The sequence below is a fragment of the Papilio machaon genome, chromosome 4, assembly GCF_912999745.1.
Source record: "Papilio machaon chromosome 4, ilPapMach1.1, whole genome shotgun sequence".
Classification (NCBI taxonomy): Eukaryota; Metazoa; Arthropoda; class Insecta; order Lepidoptera; family Papilionidae; genus Papilio; species Papilio machaon.
In genome coordinates this window covers 8,130,719-8,152,049 of record NC_059989.1, presented here as the reverse complement: position 1 = coordinate 8,152,049, position 21,331 = coordinate 8,130,719, and the positions used below count along the sequence as shown (strand labels likewise).

The following is a 21,331-nucleotide window of genomic DNA, read 5'->3' as shown; positions in this document are numbered from 1 at the left end:
TTCCTGACAGAGAGAGATAGGTAGAAATATCTTACTCACTCTTACTTCACTTTTGTAACGGTATTGCGTCCGTGCGGGAGTGTCCAAGAAAGTCGGGTGTACGGCAAACGAGAATGATAAGCGAGTGACAAGTGTGGTGGAATTGCTTAGGTTGTGGATAATGTAGGTCGGATATATGAATTTGTTTGGGTTTCATGTTGGATACTTGTGACTTAACACTGATGTTCGTTTAAATTATTGATATTCGCTAACGAAGGCATTAAAACTGTCTTCATCAAATTGTGAATCTGTAATTAAGTGGTTATTGCATATTCGAGCGCGTCGCAATGGCTGAGGCCGCAGGTGCCGCCAGCACCAACCCCAACGCTGAGATTGTGAGGGGCCAAGTCTTTGAAGTCGGTCCCAGATATACCAACTTACAGTATATCGGAGAAGGAGCATATGGCATGGTTGTGTAAGTACAAAAGGCTTTTTGAAGTTGAAAATAACTATAAAAGTCATTGTTTAAAGCTTTACTACCTACTCCTAATAATAGTTGTTAGCAAAAACAAAGTTTATTCAACTTCTATAATTTCAAACACTGGTGTTTTCAACATAAAAGTTTTCATTGTCAAGTTGACGTAACGTAATATTTTCCATTTTCAGTCAAATTTATGAAAAATATTTATGCCTTGCTGAATATTAAGAATAATATTTTATTATGGATTTGAAATGCCAAGTTGTTTTAAGATTTCTTATAATTTCTATTAATTGTTTCTTTTGTTTACATAGCCTTTAATTTGATTGGTTCGATGGCATTTATATATTGCATATTGCCCATTTCAGCACCTTGAGACAACAAAATTTAACTTTGTATATACTACATCACCAAGTAAAAAAAAAATATCTTCTTTGTGGTAATGAAAAACAATATGCATTTATTCAAAATTCTTACAGAAGAATGTTAACAATATATCCCATATTCTTAACATGTAAGAATTTTAATTTACAGTAACTTCACTATTTTTAGCAATTTCACATGGCCACTTTCTCATTTAGCACCTTATACTATAAAATAAATAAATGTATACTATTTATAACTTAACAGTAAAGAAATTAGAAGACAACCTGCTAACTTTGGGTAATCCATGACAATAAGTGTTTTTTCTACTTTAAATTACCTTCTTAAGATAATAATGATACTTATTTTACAATAAAACATTATTAAGTGTTATTGACAAGATAATTGATGGTTAGATATTTTGAATTACAAATGATAAGTGTAGTAGATAAGTAGGGTTTTGAATTATTATCACTTGTAGTAATGTTATTTTTATCCTTTTTGATGCAATACTTTTAGTAATATTCGTAAGATATAGTTATTAAATTTTCTCTCTATGTGTTTCTGTTTTAGAAAAACTCAACCAAATATATACAGTTATGTAAGTGTTTTCAAAAGGAATTTTTGTCTGTGGGTTTCAAATAATGGAATGAATGATGTAATTGAATCTGTGTAAGCGACAGCAATAATTCTCTCACATATAAAAGTTTATCTCTTACCCGAGTTTCTTGCTTATAGAGATTGTCCGTTGATGCAAGACAATGATTCTTGCTTATAGAGCTTTTTCTCCTATTAATGTTTGACTGTAATTTTCCTCATTTTAATATTTTATAGTAGTTAATAGTTAATATACTGCTTAAAATGACCAGACTGAAAACAATAAATTTAACAAAGAGTATATAGTTTTATGAAAATAAATGAATTCTGTGAAATTAATAATCGAAATCTAATCATAAACTGCTTAGACAGTAAATATTAATTTTGCTGTAGTTTGCTAGACTGGATCAACTATTATCGTCCTAAGCATTGATCCCATTGATATATAAATATAGCTCAGTAAAAGCTACAGAAAACGTACCAGATTTTTAGGTAAAAGAGTGTGCAATGTTTATAATACCGATTTGCATCCAAACTTTTTCGTTACGTCAACGCGAAATCAGTTATGTTACTCATTAAGAATTCTTTTATGTTAAACATTTCCATAAACATTTATCAAAGAAAGTTAACAGTGGTAGAACCTGCAATACTAATATTTGTTGGGTGCACAACGGGTTGACCGGTCAAATACCACAACCACACAAGACTGGTGTGAAGTGGAATTCGTCTGATGAGTGTGCTTGTCGGAGGCCCAATATTAGTCCACATTCCCTTCGCACCCTTTTATTATAAAAAAATGATGGGAAGTGGATTTGGCGAAGAATGGGATGCATAGGAAGGGGAAATATCCTTTTTTCTGTACGTCACCTCCTTCGTTGATTAAATACAGGCAATGCATCTACAATTGCAGATGTTCTCTATTTCGGCGAATTCAGGTTTCCGCTTGCTCGTTTGCCATTTTATAATATCGACGCTGGAAACCATAAACGCTGTAACCCTGTAAGGGTTGCTGTAAGGGTTACAGCGTTTATGCTTTCCAGCGTCGATATTTATAAAAATAAAAAAAGCATTTAAAAAACGTAATTGTATTGAGTAGCGTCGTTAAATTACCAAATATTATTTTCATGCAATATGGAATACGAACACTGACGACTCTTAGTTTAAATAGCTAGTATAATTTATCTGGATGAATATTTATGACAAGCGATCTTGAGCTTACGCCGAAGATGATCTTAGCCGGCGGGAGAGCTATGCGTGATAAAAATTCAAAATGCGCTAAACGACAGCGCAGCGTTACGCGCCCGGCATCCGTCCTCATAACCGTATTCAATATCCAACAGACTTTTCGTTATTTATACGTCTGTGTTGGAATATAAATTGTCTATCCGGCGTCGGGAATAGGAAAATGTTTTGTTATATCGTACATATAACTCAAGGATTAGGAGCGTTTTGTTTCGTTTAAAACAATGCATTCAATATGAATACGTATATTCTGTTTACCATCTGTATTCATTTATACAACTTATTTTATAATAGCTTTTACCCGCAGCTTGGACTGCGCGGAAAAATAAAAACTTAGTAAGCTTATGCTTCTGTAAAATGTAACGAAAAATTCAAATATAAATATATAAGAGAGATAAATATATAAGAGATAGAACAATATTAGTAAGAAATTACCATTATTATGTCTGTTCGTGTCCTGTTGCACAAATACCTTTTCCAGTGTCTTACGGGCGAGTTGTTCACTTTTTGCACTGAATCATTTCCCGCCTTTTTGTCGAATAAATCTATCAGTGAACTACTACCGTACTCTCATTTTTAGGTAACAATCAAACTCGTTTTACGCACCTATTTCATTACAACATCAGTTTAACGTGTCAATAAAGTAATAGACAGAGCAAGAGGAGAGTGTCCTTTGCTTCGTTGTTTAATTTGGCATTTTACATTAGAAGAATCATCCACAGAGTTGTTACGGTAACCCATTTCGGTTTCAAAATAGAGAGGATGTACTTTAATCGATTGTAAGAGTTGAGTAAATATAAGCGTCAATTTCAAAGCAGCATTGCAGTGAACAGTGAAGCTTCTTTGAGTTAAATTCGGGTACTAAATAAACAGCTGTCGGGTTTCCGGTCGGCTTATCGTTTAAGCCAACAAGTTAAAGCTAGACTGGTTTCATTTCTAATCTATTACGTGACCAAGAACTTTTTCGTAAATCAAAGTGACTCTTTACTGGAATCTTAATTTAAAAGTTATCAAAACAAGCAATCCTCATTATGTTAGATTTAGAAAATGTTCAAGAAAATCATTGTGTTGTTAATTTTGATTTTTTTAGAAAAAATATTTGAATATAGAGAATACGTGTTAAAAGGGATACACATGAAACGGAGAAGGGACCTAAAGATGCAAATTTTAATTATAGCAGAGCCGCCCCTTCACTACATAAATAGCTGCAACATCGATTTGTCATTAAACGATATGCGGAGAACTTGAGGGGCATCAAATATTATTTCACAATAATATAAACTCAATAGTCAGCGAAATAAATCGCTCCCCTCCGTTGATCAAGTTAATCAGATCCGAATAACCTCCGCCCGTGATTCCTGTCCCTAAAAAAATGTAAAAAAGGAAATAAAATGTACTTCGTTGACCACAAATTGTATACCTGGAAATTGGCTATGGAATTACAGGGATGCGGGTATTATTTAGCAGCGGATGTTGGTCGAAGAAACGACCACAATGTAATAGAGTTCTTAAACCGTAAGCTCGAAGGATTTAGGTTAAATTGAAACTGAAAAAGTATATGATTATTTTCCTTCATTTTTGTTGACAATATTTGTACTAGAAGCTTCGCCATCATATTCAAAGCCAAAGACAATGTTATTTATAGGGTTTGGAATATATTATCAATGAAATTTATTTATTCGTGTAGAGCCCCAAACTATTTTGGACAAGTGACCCCTTTTCCAAAATGAACTGTTACCTCAGACCCCTATGGGCAAATTACCTACTTTTAAGATCAACCCCCTTATTCATAATGGTCCGCTAACTTAAAACAGCTGCTACAGAGTGTTATTTTTGATTCTGACTTAGGTCTATAGAAGAAGAGTGAGAATTAGCAATGCTTTAAGTTAGCAGGCTATTAATAGGGGTCGATTTTTAGACCTCGTTGACTCCCAAAATCAGTTTTCGTTTATGTCGACCCCTAGGAAACCGATATCGACCCCTTGGGGTATATCGCCACTTTGCGAATCCCTGGTGTAGAGTCTAGACGACAATCGAAACGAACGAAGACAAAAAATACTTGGATTGTCACTTGTTTAGCAACATCCAAAGAGTTTGTGTGTGCCTGCAATTGTCGTACAACTCTTGTTCGTTGAAATGTGTAAACTCGACGCTGTTATATTACTGGCTAATTCTATTAATTCCAAAATTTTATACTAGTGGATATTATGGTAGTTATGTTCGAAACTGTCGCAGTTTTTGAGAAAAGAATTTTCATTTAGAAGGTTTCACAATGTAATGCGGACTGAAACGGCATTCCACTTGAAGTCTTGTTTAAGATGAAAGGGTTGTAATGAACTCGATTATCGTAAATTGCTGTCCATTTATACCACACTAGCTTTTACCCGCGACTCCGTCCGCGCGGAATAAAAAATATCCTATGTCCTTTTCCTGGTTCTGAGCTACCTGCCCACCAATTTTCAGTCAAATCGATTCAGCCGTTCTTGAGTTATAAATAGTGTAACTAACACGACTTTCTTTTATATATATAGATTATGCTCAAAATTATATACTTTAGTGTAAGTTTTAATGTTCAATCGTTGGTATGTATAACTCGTGTCTAAATATAGTTGAATAGCGAGGTTTTGTTTGTAATTTAGCAATCAGAAGTGGTATTCGAGAGCGAATTCCTGGCGCGCCAGCTGACAGAATGTCGTATGGTCCAATGCCAGCGCGGGTACGGTACGGGCCACATTTCGCTGAGCACAAGTTATTCCACTAGATTACGCTCTCCGCGGCCGCTCTCCTTGGGAATTGTCGAGACCTCCGCAGAGTTAATCGAGCCATGAAACTTATTATTTGTCACTTCACTGACTCCAATATCCTTAGAGGATTTTCGTGTACATTGTTTAATGTTTATAAGTGAAGGGCAATTGGTATTTAGTCAACTTTACACGTTTATAAAATAGAAAATGTCAAGTTTATAAATAAATAATTAAATTAACCAATGAACAATAATGCTTCTCTTATCAACTGGTTCTCCTATGAGAGAGAAAAGCATTCACAACTAAGGAATATAAGTAATAATACGGCGTATTTATATGACATTAATCAATGTTTTATGCACGCAAAGCATATTATTTACGCCGATGATAAAAAAATATATCATAATATAAGAAACAATAATGATTGCCTAGACCTGCAAAAAGACTTAAACTGTCTTACGAGGTACTACATCGACAACAACATAACAGTTAATATAACTAAGTGCCAACATATCACTTACACCCGTAAGACTCGACCAGTCTTATACAACTACGAATTTAACAATGTGAAAATAACAAAATCTTGCACTGTTCGTGACTTGGGCATTTGGTTGGACGAAAAATTGGTACTTTCACATCATATCACGTACATTGTGGAAAAATCATATAAAAACTTAGGTTTTGTCTTACGAGCCTCTAAACATTTTAAAGACATATTCTCTTTAAAATTATTGTACTATGCTTACGTTCGTAGTACATTAGAATACGCAAGTCCTGTTTGGTCTCCTCATGCCGCTGTATATAAAAAGATTATCGAACGAATACAAAAAATCTTTATCAATCACATTAATTTCCGGCAACGAAAAAGTGCCACATCTTACACAGAAGCATGCCACAACAACGGATTATTGACGCTCGAAGAAAGGCGTACTTTACTTGACATGTGCCTACTATATGATGTTATACACGGTAATGTTGATTGTAAGGAACTAGTAAGTAAAATCAAATATTGTGTACCAAAACGTCGAACTCGTCATACACCTTTACTTCATGTACCTATGCACAGCACCAACTATGCAGCCAACAACACCATTACGCGACTTACGAACAATTATAATACTTATTTCAACGACGTAGACATCTTTAACCTCTCAAAAAATAAATTTAAAGCACAAATCCAAAAATCTATCCTTTACAATAACAGATAAAACTCTTAATATTTTTAACAAATTTATTTGATTGTTCTCGTACGTGTGTGTGTATGTATGTTTTGCTTAATTATTTTCATTTTTTCTCTCCTGTTTATCCAATTGTCTATGTGTAAAACTGTGTATGTGTGACTATCATGTGATCGTGAGACATCTTTTTGTTATTTCTAAGAAAATTTACTGGAAAACCTATTATTGGCCTTGCTTTGTTTTATATGTACTGGATGTAATTTTTGTAACTAATACGCTGTTGGTTTTCTTCTTAAATAAATAAATAAATAAATAAATAAGGTAAAATTGGAGATGGTGTATTTTCGGACTTCACTCAAGATGATGATAAAGTAAATAGTATTTTATGTTCACTACATTACACTTTTTTTGCGCTGTTATATAAATACCACTGTTAAATATTGCAGTTTCCTAATTACATATATATCCTTTTTATTTCATACCGTAGCAAAAGCAACACTAAAAATATTGCGAAGTGATCTGATCTGTATTCTGAACTTTTTATAATATCCTCTTTAGGGCTTCGGCACTGAGGCCATAAAGAGTTCAGGATTTTATAAACTTTAACCATATTTCTTAGATATTTTATTAGCTAGGTAACAAACCTTTTTTAAGTCAGCTAAGTGTCAGGGATTCGAATTACAATTAGTTTGTACTGTTTAGCCGAAAGGCAACGTATCGCGTTGCGCGCGCTCCGTACACACAACGTTGAAACGTCGATGAGAATCGTCTATTTAGCGGCTACTTGTAAACTGTATTTTGTTCTGATATCGGAAGGTGGCAAACGGCCATCTGGATTCGCCGAAATGGCGAGGCGACCGTTGCCCATAGATATCCGCAAATGCTGAAGCCTGTCCTTTAATCAACGGAGAAGGGGACGCACAGATAGAGGATATTTCTCTTGCAAATATTGTTGCTTCGTGCACCCAAAAAATATTGTTGTTGCGGGATCTACCACTGTTAAAATTGTATTGTTATAGATTTGCTCCGCAATCTTAAAAATTGAAACGCAATTTTGAAAATTTTCTCACGACGATGTTGTTAAAAAGGTTGCGGGCGAGTGGTTTTGTGGAATAAAAAACAAAATATTGGCGACGTGTTCCTGTGTACAAACCTCTATGATATTGTATTGCATAAGTCACTTAGCGACTAAAATCGCCGGGGTACGAAGATTTACGTAGCCCTCTGTAGGATAGGTGTAAGGTCAATATTTTATTACTTTTAAATATCGTAATTTGACTTATCTGCGATGACAACTCTTTGTTTATGCGATCCTAGTACTCGATCTGTTAGATTGGTCGGAATATCTAATCTAGGATTGTTATTTAATTTCATTCAGTAAAATGTTTAAACGTTTTGTGTCATATTCATATGAAATTGTTTATTACCATGTACGTACTGCTTATCTATTGCATGCAGATATAGATAAAGACATTTTTGTCGTTGGCTTTCGTAGAAATTGAGGTTATAAAAATGTTCGTTGTGTGATTTTAAGAAATCAATCACTCATATGTACTCATATCAGTGACTAGCTATCAGTCCCGGCTTCACACGGGTGGCAAATACGTACGTCTGATGTCTTTTCTATCATATAGATGTACCGTTGAATTTATGTTTATTTCGTAATAAAAACTATTTTAATTACTATGTTTATGTACTTATAATGGCGTATCCACACATGCCGCCGGCTTATGCCGCCGGGTTTGCCGCTGGCTTTCAGACCGCCTTGCCGCTGAATTTGACGCCGGCTTTACCGGCGGCCTGCAGATGCGGTTGCAGTTTTCGCAATAGTGTTGTGACTTTTGTCGAAGTTAATCGTGTACGTAGGATTGGAAGATGTTGGACTACAATATAGTTGCGTGTATCGCAAGTGTAGTGTTGTATGTTATTATTCATAAAATAATAATTCATTGTTGCGATTCTTGAAATGCATATGCCTTGGGTTCCATAATAGTTCATTTTCTTGATACTTTTTTTTTATATTGAAAAAGTTAGCGCTTGACCACAATCTCACCCGAGTAAGTAAAAGTACTGCACTATCATCCCAGTTAAATTCTGTTGTTTCGTTATTTAAGTATATGAAATTATGTTATTCGCGAATACTACAACACTACCATTCCGTATCGAAGTCGCAAGCAAACTGCCGCCGGCAACCAAAAGCCGCGCGTGCCGCATGGGATGGCTAAGGCTAAGATCGGGATGGCCGGCGGCCTGGCCGCCGGGTCGGCCGCCGGCCATGCCGCCGGGCATGTGTGGATGCACCATAACAAAAAAAAAATGTTTAAAGTTTCTATCCGTCTTTATTGTTCAAACTCAACGGTGGTATTACTTTCAACTTAGCGTTTCTAGCATTTTTTACAACAGTTGGGACTTGGGATAAATAATGTTGAATTCCCGCGCCATATTGGATTGCGTGTTACGTTCTCAGCCACGTGCCGAGCCGGTGTATGCGAGCTCCGTCGCTGATCGCATTTCAAGGTGAACAGTTAGGAATTGAAGCAACGACACATTTAATGCGCGAATCGCATTTTTTTCACTATAAAAACATTCATAACTGTACCGCGACCGGAGACGACATTGTACAAATCAGGAGAATTATTAAATAGAAATAAAGAGATTTTTAAAAGCCAACTAGCCAACCGTTATGTTTATTCACCGTTATGATCCTGGTAACGCTATACGGATACAATTATGAAAAATGTAATGCCATGAATGCCATCTTGATGTCCGTAAAATAGGTCAAGTTAATAAAGCAAATTAAAAAGGCGGCCTAGTGCTTAGTACTTAGTATAAAGTTGAGCCGATAATAAATGACTTGGATGAAAATCCTATTAACAACCAATCTATTCTGCATGTAACCATTGTTGTGGTCGTGCTCCTGAGTTACATTTAAAATACACTAATGTTTAATTCTTCGGATGCCCTTTTTTAATGTTTTTAAATGTCTCCATTGAACCATTTTCTAGCAATTGATTAAGATTAGTTCTAATATGTTCTAAAATATTTTTTTTAAATATTTGTCATGGTTACCCTTTTAAACGCAGATCGTATATGTAATTAATAACGACCGACCTTCATTAAGCCAGTGTGTACATAGCGTTAGTTTCAATTAGCCAAAATTGAGCTAATAGTGACACATTTTCGGCGCGTTCACCCTCCATGATGACGTCAAAGTTCCCAAAGCTTAGCTGACGCGGCATTTATTAAATCCGTGAAAGCTTTCATCGCCTCCAGTAATGAATTCCTTTTGTACAGACTAATGTTCAACATCGCGTTGCTAGAGCTATAAGACTGGCATTTGAATGTGTCATATGAAATACTAAAATGTTTATAACCAATTTTAGCTCTTATTAATATTATTTGTTTTTTTAGTCATAGAATAAATTAGAATGTTAAAAATAATGAGTCAGAGACTATAGGTGTGACACATTTTAATATCTGAGTATAAAAATCTTTTACAAAATCGATTTTACTCAGTATTTCCAAAATGTCTTGCAATTAAAGCTTAATAACCGACAGTGTAACTCATCGTTTCGTTTTTAATCAGTCTGCCAATACAAGTATGTTTGTAAGCTTATTGTATATTATTATATTTAGAATGATTAGCGTTCAAAGCGACATGTAGACGCTGAATCAAGCGTGTCGTTGCGATGATTCATAAATACCGACTCAGTCACCGTGGTCTCGCACCTCCGTGCGTTATACCTCAATTTTTCCTGCTTCAAATCTGCGGATGTAACAACGGTACGTGCCTCGAACGATAGAACACTATGCGACTGCATTGTTATAGAACAATAGACAAGATGATTTTCATTTACTTTTGTTTTCAATTGTTTTTATTTAGAATATTTGTTTATGGTCATGTCTGGACTTAGTCAGCATTATTTACTATAAACTATGTACTAGAAATTTACATATATAATATAGAATTGGCGTTTGAGATAAGATGGGCAAATATCAAATATTCTGGTTGAAACATTGTTTATAGTAAAAATAATGTAATAACGTATGGCCATTATTATGTTAATATACGAACACGTTATAATAGGAAATAACAAGTTATAATATATATTTAATGGTTACATTTTGACACATAAAATACAATTGAAACAAATATAAATAATATCCTTAAGTTCATTACGTTAAATTTCGTATAAATATTTTATATTTACTAAATATTTTTCTGTTGTCTGCTTAAAAAGATTTAATATGATATTAATGAAAGAACTTTCCAAAACCCTTTCGCTTAAGCCTTTACACATAAGCTTAATTTGTTTTGAATTTACCTCCAAAGCCTTTATAAAATAGAAATTAAAAATTTTCAATCAGTTATAGAATACTGTAGAATTTTTATAATTGTTTATTAATTTACAAATATTCAAGCTCGATATTTCATATTTTTAACAGAAAAGATCTGATTGTTTGCATTGAATAAGATCCGAAACTATTAAACCGGTTTGAAAAATATTTCACTGTTGGGAAGCTTCACTATCCCCGGGTGATGTTGGCTATATATCATCATCATCAGCTCACTATACGTCCCCACTGAGGGGTTCGGAACCTACCCCAAGTTAGGGGTGATTAGGTCATAGTCAACCAAGCTGGCTCAGTGCGGGTTGGTGGACTTCACACATATCTTTGAATTTCTTCTCAGATATGTGCACTATGTTTTCCTTCATCGTAAGAACATCGGTCGTTGGCTATATTACTTGTTTTTTTTTAATTACGCGCGGACGAAGTCGCCGGCAATTGTATGGTTTGTTATAAAGTTATTCTTAGTCCTTTTAGAATATACTTTCATTATTTTGCGATAAAAAATATTGTGGTTGAGCAAATTTTACTTTGCAAAGGGTTTCTCGGGTGTGTTTGTAGGAAGTTGACAAGGGCATGACATAATGCGGAGCCAAACTTTATCAATTTAGTATATAAAGCGTATGTTTGCGGAATGGGAGATATGTTTATCCACTAACCCTTTACAAATATATGGCGAAATATAATTGTTATTTTTATTTTAAGACCTTTACCGTCTTCAATATATACTTTATACAACGGAAAGATATTAAATTTATTTTTAATTATACTACAACTTTTGTAGGAAAAAATGTAATGAAACGCTTCACTATTTTATGACGGTGTAGAAAACTTTTTAATCCACCTTTCTATAGACTACGTTCATCCTCCGAGGATATAAAACGGAAACTTAACAATTGAATGAAATAGAAAATTTATAAAATGGAACCTGCGGGAAATGTTCTATCTAATGTAGCATGTGTTCTAGCTCTGTAACGTTTTGGTTATTTTTTTAAAACAGATTTCCAAACTTTTTTTGTCAAATTTTACTCCCGGTTCTTTCGTGAGGTTTAGGAAGTTAACTGATTTAGCATTACCTGCAAACGTCTCAACAAAAATCTGCGCAGTAAAAGAGAAATTGCGTTCTCGTGCAGTTATTGACAAACAATTATCGAATGGAAAAAACCTATTTAAATCTTTTATTTGTGCTCCTTTTGAATTAAATGAAAATTAATGTACATCATTCCTATTGGGTAGCCGCCCTTTCTCAAAATACTTTTAAAGAACTTTATTATATGTATCAGTTATGTTTTAAAAAAAAATATACGAAGAAAAACTCAGTTAATGTCAGTAGATGTCGTGGAAGGGACATTTGTCAGGGTAACGATCGTGTTACATGAAAATAGGAGAATAACGGTTTCCCGGCTACAAAGAAGTCGGTTTATCATCTTGCTTCGTTATCGCGGCCTCTCGCTCGAGGAAAACGCGTCCAAATTGTTCTTTTTCTATTAAAAAATACTGATATCACAATGGTTTTTGTTGAATATACTGTGATTGTCTAACCGTCGTAAGATCTTGATAAATAATTGAATTCCCACCGAACGACCAGCAGTTCTTAGTCCTTTTAAAGATTAAGATTAATATAAAAAATATTAAAATTGATCACTTGGGAATTGAAAAGACTTGCTTTAATTATTTTCTCTAGGGCGGCTTTGCTCTAAACGTGACTCATTTGTTAAAAATAAACATATAACCTTATTTTTTAAAATAATATTATATGATCTTATTTTTTAAAATTTTAACAAAACATGTTCATTTTATATCCGTTGTGTGTTTACATGAAAGTGGAGTGAAGTCCATCGGGAGAGGACCCGATTTCGCACTTTAGCTTTCAGCGCCCTTGTTACTCTAACAAGAGATTTGTTTTCTAAACTACTATGAAATATTGATATAATTTTATATCACAGCTATCTATCAGGACAATTGATTTTCAAAACAAAGAACATTTTGATAATGTTCTTGAATACTTTCATCATTGTCTTAAAATAGTTACCAGTTTTAAAATTATTATCCGTTGATTTAATTTATTTATTTGTTTATGAAACACTGAAGGTGGAGATTTGATGTACGATTCCGGTATTCAGTGTAATTTCGACTAAATAAGCTGCGAGAGAAAAATGTAGAGTCCACTTTCATCTAACCTAAATAATCGTAGGTTTCCAAGATCAAAATCGTCGTTTAAAATATCCTCCGTTTTGTCAAAGGTAATGAGAGAAATGATGATATGTACAGAGTTTTTAGCCTCAGAAACCCACGGTCAGTCACTGGGGTTATGACAAATTGAATTAATAATTATTGTTTTATTCATATCTGTTCTGTATTTGTTTACATAAAGCTGTTTTGAATACCGTTTTAAAGTTATGATGATTATAAATAGGTGTTTGATAATAAATTGTTTATTGTGTGTCAACTGTGATGATGTTTACTGTTGGTTTTCACTATCGAAACACTTGTAACAAAACATATTGTCATATCACACATTCTCTTGATAATATGGTGACGCAGTACTATTATATACAAGTGTTAAGGTATATATACAGATAAAATAAATAAATATAAAAGACTATCAAATCAATGAGAGTTTACTTGCGTAAGAACTAATCTTGCGAGATGATGACGATCGCATTTAATACCTCGGTACTGCCTAGTCTGTATTTAGTTATGTAACATGTTACTTTTTTATTGTGAATCTAGGTTATTGATTAGTAAGTAAGAATAATCCGTAAACACCTAAACAAGCACAATTTGTTTCAATTTATTACTTATGAACATGTATGTCACATGTTCATAAGTAATAAATTGAAAGAAAGAAAAACATTTATTGCCACACAAAGAATATAAATTAAAAAAAACACACACACACACAACTCTCAAACTTGATACAATAACAATTGCGTAACATAATGTCACGAACAATAAAGAAACATGGAAATAAGATTATGTTAGGTATTAATTTTTAACCTTGAAGCAGTAGATGTCTACCTTATCTTTCATAACGAAGGTAGACTCCTTTAGTGTTTATGTTGAAAATTGAAAATCAGAGATCTATAGCAGTTTTATCTTGTCAACAGATCCGCCTTCGATAACGTCAAAGTAACAAAAGTGGCCATCAAGAAAATATCACCGTTCGAACACCAGACATATTGCCAAAGGACGCTCAGGGAGATAAAAATCCTGACCCGATTTAAGCATGAGAACGTAAGTCCTTCTTTTATTGCATATAACAAGATGAACTAAAGTGAGATTGTTACCCTTTAATCCAGATGAAATGCCACGTTACTATTAAATATGCCTGCTCCAATTACCACATGAAACATTATGTTTGGATTTACATGAACAATACAGCTGTTGTAGGTCAGATTTGCTCGACATACTAATTGTCTCATTTGTATTTGTATATCTTGGCTTAGTATTAACTCCTAGATTATCTGCTGGGGTTTCAAAGCTTTTGTTTTGCTTTCGTATTTCGAATTAAAATTTAATGAATATTCGTAAGAATGTCTATCAACAGAACACAATTATTTCTACAACTAAAGCTGACTATTAATATGTTTACAATTTACTCAACTTTATATTACGCGGGCAAGTTCACACGTAAAATCTTAACATCGCGCGCGCACATTGTACCATCCCATATTGTTTCCCACATGTTGCCGATAAAAGTGGGGGTTGTTTTTTGTAATGTTGTGACCAAACAGGACGCCGTTGTTATCTCGAGCGTATCGATTCCATTTTGTTTTGTTCCAGATCATCGACATTCGGGACATTTTAAGAGCAGAGACTATCGACCAAATGAAGGATGTCTATATCGTTCAATGTTTAATGGAAACCGATCTATACAAACTGTTAAAAACGCAGGTAACATAACCGGTATTTTTAAAATATTATTTTGTTTATTTCTGGTGTCTATGGTTTTCGAAATATCAAACACTGAACTGTGAAAGTATGTAAGTTCGATTCACGATCGAAATTTTTGTTGCGATCATGTTCCACGAAAGTAGCTTGGTTTGGTTAGTAACCATGTACCTGCTGCAGGATTAATGTCAATATTACACATAATAACCCAATTTTAGAAAAATATATTACATATTTTTTAAATATTTTTGGCACATATTTCTCATCTGTTTTGCGAATACTAACTACTTTTTAGCCGACTTCAAAAAGAAGGAGGTTATCAATTCGACTCTATTTTTTTTTTATGCGTGTTACCGCGAAACTCCGCCCCTGGTGGTCCGATTTTGATGAAAAATATTTTAATCGAAAGGAAGTGCTTGCAGATGGGTCCCATTTTTTTTTTTTTAATAACTAGAAGACTAGTAAATTTTGAATATAGCTTCAAAATTTGTTGCGACAATAACCATTCACAATAACCATTTTTTTCTTCAGAAACATCAATTATGTAATTTGTGCAATAAAGTAAGGGATACTACTTAAACAAAAATAATATACTAAAACGAGTGTTTTCTTTCAGAAATTGAGCAACGATCACATCTGTTACTTCCTGTACCAAATCCTGCGAGGTCTGAAATACATCCACTCGGCGAATGTGCTCCACAGGGACCTCAAGCCCTCCAATCTATTACTCAACACCACCTGTGATTTGAAGGTTACTTTTATATATGTTACTAACATCGCTTTGCACTTACATATTATTGAAATTAATGGTCATGCCTAAGCTATCAATACATTTACCTCTTGAAATATGGTTTTTGTGTGCTCATAGATTTTTGTTCAAATGAAAAAATTTTGAGACTTTTTGGATTAAAAATTCCCTGAACGTTATTCGCTAAGTCAATGATGTTGCATATAAGTCGACAATATGGAGTGTTTAGAGCCTATATAGAGTTTTGTTTAGAGGCCTCAATATCCGGGTGGTTTTGTCTACTTTCGAACTCTCGAAATACCTAATTGAAGAGCTGTTTCTCTCTTTGATTGATTTCTCTCTTAACACTTTCAATATTTTAAATCTAGCAATCTATAAAGTGACGGTTTAGGTAAGGTTAGGTTATTTGTACTTACATTTTGTTGATCGACTCCTAATTTGAGAAACATTGACAAACAATCTGGTTTTTCAAACTATTGGAGAAACATTATTCTGTTTCCAAGAACTGATTCGGTTAGGCTATAAAAAAATTATAGAGTTGTTCTAGCAAGAGCTATTCTGGCAGCGACGTGTCAACAACAAATAATGAATGGTCTCGCGGTTGTCGAGTAGCAGTTTTCATTCCAACGTCGGCAAACTGTTTAATATTAAACCGTGACAAATGAGCTTGTTTTGCGACAGAACTCCGACGTTTAGATTAAATATTAATGGACAAACTCACACACATTTAAATTTTATTACTTGAACAATGAAAACGTATTTACTTAATACACTTTTTTTAAATCTGTGTAGTGAGTTACGAGTATTGGTTACGAGACTTAAAAGGAAAGAAGACCGCACCCTAAAAGACACAGCTAGGGCGAGAAAGAGAGGGAGAAAAGATGTTGTATTTTTGGCTTATTTTATAGATATGTGACTTCGGTCTGGCGCGCGTTGCGGATCCTGACCACGACCACACCGGCTTCCTGACAGAGTATGTCGCCACGCGCTGGTACCGGGCGCCAGAGATTATGCTCAACTCTAAGGTAAGTTATTTAACCTTTTAAATACTTGTGGTTATTACGTATAGTTGCATCGAAGGTCGTGTTACGTCACTTTATCGTTCATTTTTCTACTACAATTTTTCGTATGAGAAATCCCCAGGCGTTTATTCAGTAGCACGGAAAGTGTTAAATTTTTGCCCAAATTAAGTACAAGCTTTTATGTAGATTGGATTGAAATTTCAAATGTGACAATTGCGACAGGGTTATACGAAATCAATCGACATCTGGTCAGTGGGGTGCATCCTGGCGGAGATGCTGTCCAACCGGCCCATCTTCCCTGGCAAGCATTACCTCGACCAGCTCAACCACATCCTCGGTGTGCTCGGCTCACCCAGCCAGGAGGACCTCGACTGCATCATCAATGAGAAGGTATACTTTGTATTGTAAACTAAAAAAAACATCAAGAAGCCCAACTATCTTTAGACTGAGATTAAGGACTATTAACACCTTTTACCTCAAAGTCTGTCAATTATGTAGCCTACATTTTATTAATATTATAAATACGAAAGTTTGGATGGATGGATGTTTATTACAAGGTGCATGGATCTCGCTGAAATTTAGCATAAATGTAGAACATAGCGTGGAAGAACACATTGGCTACTAGTTAAGTTTTTTAATTCCGCGCGGACAAGGTCGCGGGCGATAGCTAGTGAAGCTACAAACGGCCAAAATTAAGAGAAATAAGACCAGTCGTTATGAAAACTTTAGCTTTCGAGGTCAGAACTGTGATCATGTTTTTGTTGAGATTTCATAAAAAATTACTGTGTTGATAATTTTTAATTCTATTGTATACCATATATTTATAATGAGTACAATGTGAAAGGTATTCATTCCTACTTTATATCGATTAAAAAATATCCGCAGTCGAAATTTGTAGAATACCGTCACAAGTTTAGAAATAAAGACATTATTGCGTAACACAGTAACAAATCGCTGTGTTCCGTATAAAAGTTAGTTTATTGTTTTATTTTTGTTTCGGTTATGTTACTTTCGGATTCTGCTAAAAATAACTAGGATAGGAAAAGTTTGTTCGCCTTTCGTCACTCAACTCTCGATTGCTGCTTTTGTTAATTTTTATATTAGGCCATCGACATTTTTTTCTTATTCATTTTTTTTTATATAAGAGAAGGGGCAAACGAGCAGCGGGAACACCATTGTAACTCTTTCTATTGATAACCTAAACCTACTTGTTGAATCATATTCCAATTGGAATACATAAGTTAGTGTGAACTGATTCACTTAATTATTTTTTTTAAGTTGGTTCGTTACTATTTTGTTTGTCGGTCTCATTTGAGGTTGTTTTGGCGTCTGTAAAAATTGTTAAATTATTACCTGTAACATTTAACTTTTTCATTGACATATATGTATATAATTTCTAGCTCTCACTATTAACCGCATATCATTCTAAAGTATCATTAAGTCATTGTGTAGGTATGCTTTGCACTTTAAAGTACACTTGTAAATTAATTTATCGTTCTGATTAAGTGAATTAAACGTTGCTTTTTGCAGTGGAATAAATAAATAGATTTATTGACAGTTCATTTACTTAATTATTTATCAGACTGACTGTCCGTTTTTTAGACCAAAATCTCCATTTAAAATATATTGACGACGATATGATGTTTTATACAGAGATTTTGGTCTCCGAAACCGACGGTGAGCTGTTTTTGTATACTTTGATATAAAAAGATGACTAGTCTAAATAGACATACCTATATATTCTAGTTTGTAAAGGGATGTTTTTATTGTTTTGTGTTTTTAATAATGTCTTAATTGCCCAAATACAAGGGGAATAAATTGGGACAGACTTCTGTTCTCAACTGATTTCAATTGATATTTCGATTTGATCAGCATTTTCGAACGCTATAAGGCCTTTTAAGATCTAGATTTAGTGGTGTGTGTAAGCGAAGTGGACTTGTTAAACAATTTTCTTGACTTATATATGTCCAGGCGCGTGGATATATGGAGTCTCTGCCGTACAAGCCGCGCGTGCCGTGGGCAGAACTCTTCCCCGGAGCAGATCCTCGTGCGCTGGACTTGCTGCACCGCATGCTCACCTTCAACCCGCACAAGCGCATCACCGTCGAAGAAGCGCTCGCACACCCCTACCTCGAGCAGTACTATGACCCCAATGACGAGGTTAGTACCCCCATGCACTAAACCCCCCATCGAAAGTCAAACGCGATTTATATACCTTGTGATTTTTTATTTGTTTGTTTTTAATGTTCATTATATTTGTGTTTATTTCGACATATTTAAGTGATAAATAAATACAATGAAATAAATATAATTTTAGTAAAGCTTAAATATAAGCCAATTTTCAACAAAATAGAAAATTTGTGAGCAGCATGGACAAAAACAGTATCGTAACCAAAAATACCAACGACAATCACAGCCGGCTTGTATTTTGACTTAAAAAAATACATAAAATGAAGCGAAATTTCTTTAATGACATCCATTTTTAAAGCATTGTATAACTCACAACTAAATTATAAAAATAATGAACAACTAAAGGTTTTACTTAGTGTGAACCATCACCTTTATAACGAGCATAAATCTAAAATTGAATATTATATACGAGACATCGATTACCACAGCCACCTACCTAATTTATTGGATTGCTTTTTCCCCAAACTAATATTTTACGTGAGTATCGTATATAACGTATTATTAGCTTTAACTTATGATCCTGTCCTAATCTGGTTAAGGATGTTTAGAGACGTGACCGTGCGGTGACGTCACGAACGCTTTTACGATGCAATAAGCGTTCTCGTAAATACAACGGAGTTTGTCGTTAATCGTTATTACCTTGTTGATATAGGCTGTTTTATTAATTTATCCTATTTACTACAAATACGGATATATCCATGGGTATAGTATTAATTTTATTTACCTTGAAAGTTATGTTGACGGATTTAATATCGAAAATTTTAATCGAGAGGAGATAAAAAAGACTCGATTTGACAGAACAAAGTCATAGTTTATTTAAAGTCATAGTTATTAAATACAAAATTGGCATTAAATTTTTACTCATTTAAAAAATGCCTTGTAATCTTCTATATATATAAGAAAGTCGTGTTAGTTACACTATTTATAACTCAAGATCGGTCGAACTGATTTAGCTGAAAATTGATAAGGAGGTAGCTTAGAACTAGAAGACAAAGGAACTTTTTTATCTTGTGTGCATTTTTTTGTATTCCGTGCGGACGAAGTCGCGGGTCTTTTACCCGTGAAATATAAAAGCAAGATGTCAATGTTATTTCTTTCTTGCAGCCTGTGTCTGAGGAACCTTTCCGGTTCGCGATGGAATTAGACAATTTACCGAAGGAGACTCTCAAGAAATACATCTTCGAGGAAACTTTACTGTTCAAGTTACAGAACGAGGGCGCATAAACCAAACATAATTAAAAGTCTATTTCCACTTAGTAAATAGTTACGCGATTGCAACCGTTAATTTGGCAATGTAGTTACAACTACGCCAGTGGAAATATGGCGCGTGACTTCATACAAATAGCTACCGGTTAAAGTCGCGCGACTAACAGCTAAGTGGAAATGGGATTTAAGACCTGTCCATAGACATTGTGATGTCACGGACACATGTTTCATCTAACCTTTTTTTTTCAGTCTTTAGTCTATAGTTTCCGTGTACATTATTTGAATGATTTTTTTAATCTACATTTGCAAACTGTTTGTTTTTTTAAATTGAGTTTTGTATTTTACATTATCTGTGACTAGGAATTTTATCAAATGTTACGATATCTTATCTGTCATATGTGATTACTAGATTATAACGAAGTTTCATGTTTTTTCAAATAAATTTAAGGATAATAAATAAAATATGAGATAAAATACTTAATTGAAAATTCGTTTTCCATTTTTAATGATCGAAGTATATAACATTTAATAAATAATTACGAAATTTAATAAAATTATGACACAATAATTCTTCTAAATTAATAAAAAAAATCCGATTTAAATTGTTTTTAGTAACAAAATACCAAAATTTACAGTTACTTAGAGATTACCACCATTTTAACTGTATTTTTTTTCTTATATTGTTTTTTTAATGAATAATGAATTAAATAAATTTCGAACAGTTCAAATACACATTGGATTGTGTATTGAATTGTTATTATTGAGAGATAGATAACTTAGATAGATAGTTTTTTCTGAAATTTATCAACGTTATATTACTAACTAGTCGTGCGGTTTCTGAATTGAATTTTATAAGGTTTAAAATGTTTATATTATGAGCAGTGTCTCTACCGAACTTTAACAAAAACTACGCATAAATACGTTTATCTATTTAATCATATTGTTTTTAAATGAAATAAATTAATATTAAATATAATAAAATTAAAACATAAAATAATTTCCATTAATACAATATTCACGTTATTTCGTGTATAAAATAATTTAGTTTTTTTCATACTTTTATTTTAAAATGATTTTTTTTTAAATAATTTTTGACAATAATAACAATAAAGTGATATTTATTTAATACCATTCAAATGTTAAATATTTAATTTTGTTTCGAAGAAATTATAACAAAGTAGAGACACTGTTCTTTAAGTATGTATTTTACAGTATTACAGGAATACGAAGTTTATATTCGTGTCTGGTATTAGATGCAATTAATGGATCAAATGGGTTGATATTAAAGGATTTGAACGGGTTCAAGCTGCTCTGTGTAATGCTGGATGTAAATATTTTTT

The 21,331-nt window shown here is 33.6% G+C and overlaps 1 protein-coding gene across 1 annotated transcript; it reads left to right on the top strand.

The window, feature by feature from the left end:
• Window positions 1-64: 64 nt before the first annotated feature.
• LOC106720637 (mitogen-activated protein kinase 1) lies at window positions 65-20,325 on the top strand. The gene is made up of 8 exons (XM_045686739.1): window positions 65-454; window positions 14,042-14,168; window positions 14,718-14,828; window positions 15,442-15,576; window positions 16,482-16,598; window positions 16,818-16,985; window positions 18,567-18,755; window positions 19,890-20,325. The coding sequence occupies exons 1-8, from the start codon at window positions 327-329 to the stop codon at window positions 20,007-20,009; spliced, it is 1,095 nt and encodes a 364-aa protein (XP_045542695.1). The 5' UTR covers window positions 65-326; the 3' UTR covers window positions 20,010-20,325.
• Window positions 20,326-21,331: the final 1,006 nt, after the last annotated feature.